The sequence below is a fragment of the Nicotiana tomentosiformis genome, chromosome 10 (genome assembly GCF_000390325.3).
Source record: "Nicotiana tomentosiformis chromosome 10, ASM39032v3, whole genome shotgun sequence".
NCBI lineage: Eukaryota > Viridiplantae > Streptophyta > Magnoliopsida > Solanales > Solanaceae > Nicotiana > Nicotiana tomentosiformis.
The window spans coordinates 31,541,214-31,552,683 of record NC_090821.1 but is presented as its reverse complement, the minus strand read 5'-3'; the positions used below and the strand labels follow the sequence as shown (position 1 = coordinate 31,552,683).

Genomic DNA, 11,470 nt, shown 5'->3' with positions numbered 1-11,470 from the left:
CAACAACATCAATGACTGGGATACTTTTGTATACATGTGGCAATTTCATACCATTACTCGCTTGAAAGGTAACTTCCTCGTCATTAACTCGGAACTTGATCTCATTTCATTCCGAGTCTATGAGTGCCCTCCCGGTAGCAAGGAATGGTCTCCCCAACATGATAGGAATCTCTTTATCAATAGCACAATCGAGAATAACAAAGTCGGCAGGGAGGAGAAACTTCCCCACTTTCACAAGCATCATCAACTATTCCCATCTGTCGCTTTATTGAACGGTCGGCCATTTGCAACCTCATACTTGTAGGCCTAGTCATACCTATACCGCTTGCTTGTAAATAGCAAGGGGCATTAAGTTGATGCTAACCCCATTATCACAAAGGGTTCGTGCAAAATCGCGCAATCCAATAGTGCATGGAATGGTGAAGGCCCACGGGTCCTCTTTCGTTTGGACGATGGTTGTTGCAATGATGGAACTAACCCTGTGAGTCACATTTACCACCTCATTCTTGGTGGTTTTCCTTTTAGTGATCAAGTCCTTCAAGTACTTAGCAAAATCCAGCATCTCTTGAAATGCTTCCACAAATGAAATATTCACCAATAATTGCTTTAGTATGTCATAGAACTTCTCAAGTTTGCTATCATCAACCTTTCTATCAAGTCTTTGAGGGAAAGCAGGTGGAGGTCTAGGAATTGGTGCTAGAGTGTTTGGTGCCTCTATTACCTTTTCCATAACCTCTTCATGGTTCACTTCTTGAGTTCTCACCGTCTTTGGGAGTTTTTCAACTTCAACAACAATTGGCACCTCATCTTGTGCCTCGACTTCTTGTTCAAAATCTTCTACTTCGACCACTTGTTCATTCTCTCCTTGAAGTAGTTTTCCACTTCGAGTTGTGATTGCCATACAATGAGAAGTTGGACCACTCCCACTACCTTTTGGGTTTGCAATTGTATCACTTGGGAGCTTGCATTTTTGCTTCGGATTTTGATCTCTTGAAAGATCCCTCATTTGCATCTCCAACTTTTGAATAGATGCGGTGTGAGAACTCACAAGCGCGGTCATATTCTTCATTGAAGTGTCGGATCTCTCTTGATTTTGCAACACTCTTTCAAGAATGTTTTCTAACTTTGACTCACTTGAAGAACTTTCCTTCCAATGTGGAGAGTTAGAATATTGCCCCTTTGCTGGAACATAGGGATTTGAACTCCGATTTGAAAAGTTATTATTGTTGTTACTTCAATTTCCTTGATTTGAACTACCTTGGTCATTTCGCCACTATTGGTTGCCTTTCCCTTGAGGGTTAGACCTTCATTGGTGTTGTTGTCCTGAACCTGGGTAGGGTTGTCTTTGTTATCCTCCTTGAGGATTGTTGACATAATTCGCTTCTTGGTATTCCTCATTTGACATGAGTTGCACATCTTCCACAACATTCACCTTTTTTGTTTGGCTTTCAGTGAACATTTTCGTCAACACGTTGACATTAGTGGCAAGCCCGGCAATTACCTGATCTCTTTCTTGGTTCTCCTTAATCATGTTGGTCAAGGAAGGAGTATCATATGCAATTCCACATGTGGTGTCTTCCGAGTGCCAAGTTTGGTTATGTTCTGCCATCTTGTCAAGGATTTGTGTGACCCTTGCAAATATTTTATCCATAAAGGATCCCTCCGCTGCATTTTTGGCTATGGATTGATTCATAGGATCCAAGCCCATGTAAAACTTCTCCAACAAAATATTATCCGGAAAGCCATGATTTGGCGACCTCACTAAATATAGCTTGAATCTATCCCATGCTTCATGTAGATGCTCCCCCGGTAGTTGCTTAAAGAAGAAAATTTTATCCCGGAGCTCGGACTTCTTGCTTTGCGGAAACCATTTTGCTAGGAAAGCTTGGACAAGTTCGGGCCAAGTATGGATGGAATTAGGAGGTAAATTTTGGATCCACTGTCTTGCCTCTCCAGTTAGAGAGTACTTGAACATCCTCAACCTTAGGGCATCATCTGAGACATGATTCTACTAGTGCATCGCACACACACCCGAAAAAATTCTGAGATGTGTCATATCATCATCGGTGGAATTTCGGAAGAATCCCTCTGCCTTTAGCATTAGGATTAGACTGTTCCACTTTGAAGGTGGCAGTATCAACTCTTGGAGGGACAATGGAATTTGTATCCTCAATATACTCATCTATATCCGCAAACACATTCTCTTCTTCCGGCTCGCCCATGTTTACCTAATGACACCAAGCAAAGCAAGCAAAGTGTGATGGAATAGAAGAAGACGTAAAGTAAAGCACACACTAGTTAGTAATTTCAAAACCGTATACCCCGGCAACGGCGCCAAAATTTGATACGCTCAAATTATACCTATATAAATGGTGTAAGGCGGTCGGTGTCAAATATAATAACCCAACTAGGTTGGGGTCGAATCCCACAGGGAATAGGTGTGAAACTTAACTTAAGCCATAGTTGTAATCCGTTAGTTCAAAAAGAGTTTTGTAATTGTGAATTATCAAGAACAGCAATTTTGTTAACAGAATTAGATTAATTTAATTAAGAAACCAAGGTGGTTGTTACAACCTATATTTTCATACGTAAAAGTACATCGTAAACAAACTAATGTAGGACCCAAAATTAGATCACCTTTGAAAGTATATAAAGTAAGTTAATCATGTTACCTCGGAGGTTACAAATATTGAAGATCGTGAACAACAAGTACAAAGAGGATTGGAAGGTTCAGAAGCTAAAGGAATTGAAGAAATAATATTTCGTCGAAAGTCGACAAGTTGGGAATGTTATAACATGTACTTTTGGGGTGTGACTAGGGTGCTTAACATGATAATGAGGTTATGTTAAGAGTTATGTTAGTCGTATGATAGTCGTGTATTATGTTTTGAAGTCAAGCGAGTTGTAGAACAAAAGTCGATGAAAGTCATCACAAGTTACGTTCATAAGTTTTACTGAAATCTGGATCAAATGTAACTGCTATTGTATCCCAATATACTTAGAGTTACAGGGTGTTCCACCCATCAAATTGAATATCTATGAGTTTATTTTCTAACGCATTAAATCGTTTGTCAATACGACATCGGAGTAGAGTGATATATGTGTTTTTGCGAGACTGCGCAAGATGCTAGGTGACAAGTAGGTGTGTCACCTACTTGCTTAAATGAGATTCCGAAAATGGGATAGTTCGAGTCATCCAAAGAGGCTTTTTAAAGGACTGTTTCCTTCATATATTAGACTGATAATAGGGCATAATAACCAGACATAAGCTCTGCAAAAAGCCTCCCAAAACTTGCCCACAAACCCTAATTAATTTTCTCTCCCTTTCAAGTTCTAATTGGAGATAAAATCTAGAGTTTGAAGAACCAAGATAGGAGCTGAGTTATCCAACAAATAAGGTAAGTTTACTTCTCTATTTCATCCATTTTTTTCTGTGGTAAATGCATGGTAAGTCGTTCTATATTTGTAAGAACTCACGGGATGGTGATCGCAAGCCGTGAGTTTGAGTTATTCACTTGTAGCGGACTATTTTGTGGATTGTTTTGTGTTTCTGTTGGGCTACGTATTTTACTACTGTTTTGTGGAGTTTTGGAGGAGGAAGGGTGTGGATAAACACCAAATAAATGCAGGGTGGTGGGCTGGTCGTTCGTCGTAACATTTTCGGGTTGTTTGACAAACTACGGTGGTCGTTTTGTGTATGAAGAGATTGGGGTGTGTTGGGCTATTTTGTAGTATTTTGTGGTGTATATAAGGTTCAAAAATAATGTATATATATTGTTATTTTTTTGTTCTTGTGTTGTTGGTGTTATCTTGAATTTTGAGGAAGTAAGGATTATAGGGGAGATGTTGCCCGATCTAATACAAAATAAGCTTGTCATTCGTTGTGCGATAGTTGTACCTTTCGTAACTTAATGATAGTATTATTATCATTATTGTAGATTAAGGTGCAAAGAGGCGAGTTCAACTTGGTGATTGGAAAGATTGTGATAAGCTATGTTAAGGCTAACCTCTTCCTTCATTTTGGCATGATCTTGTAACTACATGTGTTTGATAACGAGGCATAAAGAGAAGTTCATACTCCCGAATTTATATACATTATCCTAATCTCATAAGTTATAGTATTCTCCCTTATCGGGACTTCATATTCAGTTTAGTTTTGTCTTCTTTCAGCCAAGAGAACAGAGAGTATATATAAATACAGTATTATAGTATTTTCACTACCATCGAGCTATAATCGATGGGCAGGTCCCTATTGGGCAACCTCTGATCAGATGGTAAGTTATATACCGAGCCTACTGTGGCAGAGCGCCTATGAAAGAGCCCAGAATGGCCGAGATACCTAGCCTAGTATGGCCGAGCGCCTAGGAGCGAGCCTACTATGGCCGAGCAGTTACACGTACCGAGCCTTATAGTGCCGGACACTTATTTTACTTACGATATTGAAGGAGTTGAGTCAGTATCAGCAGGTAAGTATATCTCCAGTTCATCTTTGACTCCTAGTTACTTTCAGTTATTATATTATCATTTCAGTTTCAGCTTTAAGATATTTTATTGCCTTACATACTCGGTACATTATTTTGTATTGACGTTCCTTTTCTGGGGACGATGCATTTCATGTGTGCAGGTTCAGATAGACAGACGGGTAGACCTCCTCAGTAGGCGTTACCCGAGTTCAGCCTGATCGGTAAGCTCCACGTCCTTCAGAGTTGCTAGGTCTAGGGTTTTGTGTACATCTTCTGTATGTATGTATATATGTTATGGGTAGGTCGGGGCCCTGTTCCGATCACAGTACATCCATCAGTAGAGGTTTGTAGACATATCCTGTCAGTTAGTGTAGTATGTTGGGCCGGTAGGCCTGGTATGTATATTTTGTTGGTTTGTGAGCTGTAGTAGTTATAACGGCCTTGTCGCCCCAGCTTTATATTAATGTTTATTCAGCGCTAGTTTCCGTTTAGTGTTATATTTTGCTTCGCAAATTATCTTGCAATGTGGCCCCATGGCCAAATTATGATATTATATGTTCAGAGTCCCTTAGTCGCAAGTTGGTACACTAGGTTAGGTGAGGCACCGGGAGCCGGTTTTGCCCCACGGGTTCGGGGCGTGACAAACTTTATATCAGAGCAGTTCTGTCCTAGGGAGTCTACAAGTCGTGTCTATTAGGGTCTTGTTTATAGATGTGTTGTGCACCACATTATATAAGCAGGGAACTACAGGGCATTTAGGGTAGGTAATACAGCGACACCCAGAGGTAGGTTTATTTCCTATCTGATGGCGAGGAAAATGATCGCAAAAGGGTGCATTTATCATATTGTGCGTAGAGATGCAGATGCTGAGATACCTATACTTCGGTCTATTCCAGTAGTCAAAGAGTACGCATATGTGTTTTTAGATGAGCTTCCAAGTATTCCTCCAGAGCGAGAGATTGATTTTAGCATCGATTTGCTTCCGGGAACTCAACCAATATCTATCCCTCCATATAGAATGGCACCTACCGAATTGAAGGAGTTGAAGGAACAATTAAAAGATTTGCTGGAGAAAGGTTTCATCAGGCCCAATACCTCACCTTGGGGTGCACCGGTACTGTTTGTGTAGAAGAATGATGGCTCGCTGAGGATGTGTATCGATTATAGGCTGCTGAACAAATTAACTATTAAGAATAAGTATCCACTTCAAGGATCGATGACTTATTTGATCAGTTGCAGGGGGCTAGATGATTTTCAAAGATAGATTTGAGGTCGGGGTACCACCAGGTCAGAGTTCGGGAGAAAGATATTCCGAAGACAACCTTCAGAACACGATTAGGCCACTTCGAGTTCCTTGTCATGTCCTTCGGGTTGACAAATACACCCGCCGTATTTAAGGACTTGATGAATAGCCTATTTCGGCCATTTTTAGATCTGTTCGTGATAGTATTTATTGATGATATTCTAGTTTATTCACGTTCAGAGGATGAGCATGCGGACAACCTGTGAGCGGTACTCCAAACCTTCCGTGATCATAAGTTGTATGCTTAGTTTTCTAAATGTGATTTCTGGTTGAAATCTATAGCATTCTTGGGGCATATTGTATCCAATCAAGGTATAAAGTTAGACACGCAGAAGATTGAGGCCGTGAAATCCTGGCCTAGACCTACCCCTCCGATAGAGGTTCGTAGCTTTCAAGGCTTAGCAGGATACTACCAGAGGTTCATAGAGGGTTTTTCTTCCCTTTCGGCACCATTGATGAAGTTGACGCATAAAGCAACTAAGTTTCAGTGGACAGAGGCTTACGAGCAGAGTTTCAAAGAGCTTAAGAAACACCTCAGCGCCAGTTCTAACACTTCCATAGGGTCCAGAGGGTTATGCCATGTATTGTGATGCCTCAGGTGTCGGGTTAGGATGTGTCCTGATGCAACATGGGAAGGTGATTGTGTATGATTCAAGGCAGTTGAAGAAGCACGAGAGGAATTATCCGACCCACGACCTCAAGTTAGCTGCGGTTGTACATGCACTTAAGATATGGCGACATTATTTATATGGTGTTCATGTTGATATTTTTACAGATCATAAAAGCCTGCAATATATCTTCAAGCAAAAAGAGTTGAATTTGCGACAGAGGCAATGGCTAGAGTTATTGAAAGATTATGATGTTAACATTCTCTACCATCCAGGGAAAGCTAATGTTGTAGCAGATGCCTTAAGTCGTCGATCTATGGGTAGCTTAGCACATGTAGAGGCTGAGAAAAGACAATTAGTTAGAGAGATTCATCAATTGGCTTGTTTGGGGGTTCGGTTAGTAGATTATGATGATGGAGGAGTTGTACTCCAAAACACTACAAAATCATCTCTCATAGCTGAAGTCAAGGAAAGGCAGTACGAGGACCCAGAGTTGGTCGAGTTGAGAGAGCGAGTTTCGCAGAAGAAGAAGCCGTTGTTAGAGCTCAAGGGAGATGGGGTTCTCAGATATAGGGGTCGTCTGTGTGTTCTAGATGTAGCAGGGCTACGAGACAGGATTATGTCAGAGGCACATTATTCGTGGTACTCCATTCATCCTGAGTCGACGAAAGTGTTTCATGACATTAAGGATGTGTACTAGTGGAACGATATAAAGAAGAACATTGCTGAGTTTGTCATCCAGTGTCATAGTTGCCAGCAGGTGAAGGTAGAGCATCAGAAGCCTGGAGGGCTAATGCAGACTATAGAGATCCCGACGTGGAAATGGGAGGCGATAAACATAGACTTCATCACAGGTTTGCCTCGTTCTCATCATAAGTACGATTCTATGTGGGTGATAGTCGATAGGCTCACGAAATCAGCCCATTTCCTACCAGTCAGATCTACATATACAGACGAAGATTATGCAAAGTTATATATTAAGGAGATAGTGCGGCTACACGGAGTACCAGTATCTATTATATCTGACCGTGGGGCCCAGTTTACAGCACATTTTTGGAGGTCATTTCAGAGAGGTCTAGGGACTCAAGTGATTCTCATCACAGCTTTTCATTCACAGACTAATGTACAAGCCGAGCGCACAATTCAGATGCTCGAGGATATGTTACTAGCATGTGTGTTGGATTTTAAAAGAAGTTGGGATGAACATCTACCTCTTATCGAGTTTGCATATAATAACAGTTACCACTCCAGTATCCAGATGGCTCCGTACGAGGCTTTGTATGGGCATAAGTGCAGATATCCTATAGGGTGGTTTGATGTTGGAGAATCTGGGTTACATGGGCCAGACCTAGTTCAGCAGGCTGAAGAGAAAGTAAAGCTTATCCGGGAGCAACTGTAGACAGCTCAGAGTCATCAGAAGTCATATTCTGACGTACGGTGACGAGACTTAGAGTTCGGGGTTAATGACTGGGTATTCTTAAAGGTATCACCTATGAAGGGCGTGATGAGGTTTGACAAGAAAGGCAAGCTTAGCCCACGGTATATTAGGCCTTATAGGATCATTCGAAGAGTGGGCCAAGTAGCTTATGAGTTAGAATTTCCCTCAGAATTGGAGTCAGTCCATCCGGTTTTTCACGTATCTATGCTACGGAAGTGCTTGGGCGATCCTACCCGAGTGGTGCCCACTGATGATGTACCAATTACGGAAGACTTGTCATATAAGGAAGTTCCAGTTGCCATCCTAGACCGACAAATCCGCAAGCTACGAAATAAGGAGGTAGCCACCGTGAAGGTTTTATGGAGAAGCAAGAATATGGAAGAGATGACGTGGGAAGCGGAGGAAGAAATGAAGTCTAAATACCCCCACTTATTTCAAACTGAAGATATGGCTCGAGATAGGATGCTATAGCACAGCTCTATTCAGGCTAGAAGGTCATCAGGTAAGCTCTTATTTTTTTGACTTTCAGTATTTATGATTTACGGCTGTGTGAGGCAAAGTGTTGCTATTTATAGACATTGGCCATGTGTGGCATATATAGTATGTTTTCTGGATGAGTGCAGGTTGGTTTTAGTCTAGTGTATGGAGGGGACTCTAGCAAAATTTTCCAAAGTCTCTAAGAATAAACATTCGAGGACGAATGTTCCCAAGGGGGGAATGATGTTACACCATATATTTTCGTACGTAAAAGTGCATCGTAAGCAAACTAATGTAGGACCCAAAATGAGATCATCTTTGAAAGTATATAAAGTAAGTTCATCGTGTTACCTCGGAGGTTACAAATATTGAAGATCATGAACAACAAGTACAAAGAGGGTTGGAAGGTTCAGAAGCTAAAGGAATTGAAGAAATAATGTTTCGTCGAAAGTCGACAAGTTGGGAATACTATAACATGTACTTTTGGGGTGAGACTACGGTGCTTAACATTATAAGGAGGTTATGTTATGAGTTATATTAGTCGTATGATAGTCGTGTGTTATGTTTTGAAGTCAAGCGAGTTGTGGAATAAAAGTCGATGAAAGTCATCACAAGTTACATTCTTAAGTTTTACTGAACTTTGGGTCAAATAAAACTGCGATTTTCTCCCAATATACTTAGAGTTATGGGGTATTCTACCCATCAAATTGCAGATCTATGAGTCTATTTTCTAAATCATTAAATCGTTTATCAATACAACATAGGAGTAGAGAGATATATGCATTTTGCAAGACTGCACAATCTGCTAGGCGACAAGTAGGTGTGTAACCTACTTGCTTAAATGAGAGTCCGAAAATGGGCCAGTTCGGGTCGTACAAAAAGGACTTTTAAAAGCCTATTTCCTTAATATATTAGACTGATAATAGGGCATAATAACCAGACATAAGCTCTGCAAAAATCCTCCCAAAAATTGCCCACAAACCCTAATTGATTTTCTCTCCCTTTCAAGTTCTAATTGGAGGTAAAACCTAGAGTTTGAAGAACCAAGATAGGAGCTGAGTTATCCAACAAATAAGGTAAGTTTACTGCCCTCTTTCATCCATGTTTTTCTATTGTAAATGCATGGTAAGTCGTTCTATATTTGTAAGAACTCACGGGACGGTGATCGGAAGCCGTGAGTTCAAGTTATTCACTTGTAGTGGACTGTTTTGTGGACTGTTTTGTGTTTCTGTTGGGCTGTGTTACTACTGTTTTTTGGAGTTTTGGAGGAGGAAGGATATGTAGAAACACCACATAAATGCAGGGTGGTGGGCTGGTCATTCGTCGTAACATTTTCGGGCTGTTTGACACTACTACGGTGGTCATTTTATGTATGAAGAGATTGGGGTGTGTTGGGCTATTTTGTAATATTTTGTGGTGTATATAAGGTTAGAAAATAATGTATATCTGTTGTTATTGTTGTATTCTTGTGTTGTTGGTGTTATCTTGAATTTGGAGGAAGTAAGGATTAGAGGGGAGATGCTGCCCGTTTTAATACAAAATAAGCTTGTCGTTCGTTGTGCGATAGTTGTACCTTTCATAACTTAATGATAGTATTATTATCATTGTTGTAGATTAAGGTGTGAAGAGGCGAGTTCAACTTGGTGATTGAAAATATTGTGATAAGCTATGTTAAGGCTAACCCCTTCCTTCATTTTGGCATGATCTCGTAACTATATGTGTTTGATAACGAGGCATAAAGAGAAGTTCATACTCCCGAATTTATATACATTATCCTAGTCTCATAAGTTACAGTATTCTCCCTTATCGGGACTTCATATTCAGTTTAGTTTAGGTCTTCTTTCAGCCAAGAGAGCAGAGAGTATATATATATAGTATTATATTATTTTTCACCACCATCGAGCTATAATCGATAGGCAGGTCCCTATTGGGTAACCTATGATCAGATGGTAAGTTATATATCGAGCCTACTGTGGCCGATCGCCTATTAGCGAGCACATAATGGCCGAGATACCTAGCCTAGTATAGCCGAGCGCCTATGAGCGAGCCTAATATGGCCGACCAGTTACACGTACCGAGCCTTATAAGGTCGGTCACTTATTTTACTTACTGTATTGAAGGAGTTGAGTCAGTATCAGCAGGCAAGTATATCTCCAGATCATCTTTGACTCCCAGTTACTTTCATTTATTATATTATCAGTTCAGTTTCAGCCTTAAGTTATTTTATTATCTTACATATTCGGTACATTATTTTGTACTGACGTCCCTTTTCTGGGGATGTTGTATTTCATGCGTGTAGGTTCAGATAGACAGACGGGTAGACCTCTTCAGTAGGTGTTGCCCGAGTTCAGCCTGATCGGTAAGCTCCACGTCCTTTGGAGTTGCCGGGTCTAGGGTTTTGTGTACGTCTTCTGTATGTATGTATATATGTTATGGGTAGGTCCGGGCCCTGTTCCTATCACAGTACATCCATCAGTAGAGACTTGTAGACATATCCTATCAGTAAGCACAGTATGTTGGGCTTGTAGGCCTGGTATGTATATGTTGTTGGTTTGTCAGTTGTAGTAGTTATGACGGCCTTGTCGCCCCAGCTTTATATTGATGTTTAGTCAGCGCTAGTTTCCATTCAGTTTTATATTTTGCTTCGCAAATTATCTTGAAATGTGGCCCCATGGCCAAATTATGACATTTTATGTTCAGAGTCACTTAGTCACAAGTTGGTACACTAGGTTAGGTGAGGCACCGGGTGCCGGTCTCGCCCCCTAGGTTCGGGGCGTGACAGTTGTGTCTCCATCAATGGAATGTAATGATATCTGTGTTAATATGATATATTTCTAATGGAAGGTCCTTTGATATGCAAATAGTTCTTAAATGACTACCTAATATTTTCCAATAACTAAGTAGTATTTCCTCTTCTTGATTTTCCCAAATATAAAAGAGTTACAATTAAGAGAAACTAATTTATGCCAAGTAGAATCCTCTTATCCCTAAGCAATTCTATTAAACAAGGTTTAAAGCTTTGAGTTCTTGCTATTCAATTCTACCAAACCCTAACCCACTTTTTCAAGTAAAGATAGAGTCAAATGGCATTAGTCAATATTTGCAACCCTCAACCATAAATGAAGCATAAGAAATGAATAGAAATCCACCAACCATTATATATATATATATATATAGAAAT

General features: G+C 40.4%; 1 protein-coding gene across 1 annotated transcript; it reads right to left on the bottom strand.

Annotated features, from left to right (window-relative positions):
- Positions 1-316: 316 nt before the first annotated feature.
- On the bottom strand, positions 317-1,060 carry LOC138899957 (uncharacterized). Its single transcript, XM_070186659.1, has one exon. The coding sequence runs from the start codon at positions 1,058-1,060 to the stop codon at positions 317-319; it is 744 nt and encodes a 247-aa protein (XP_070042760.1).
- Between the last annotated feature and the right edge of the window lie 10,410 nt (positions 1,061-11,470).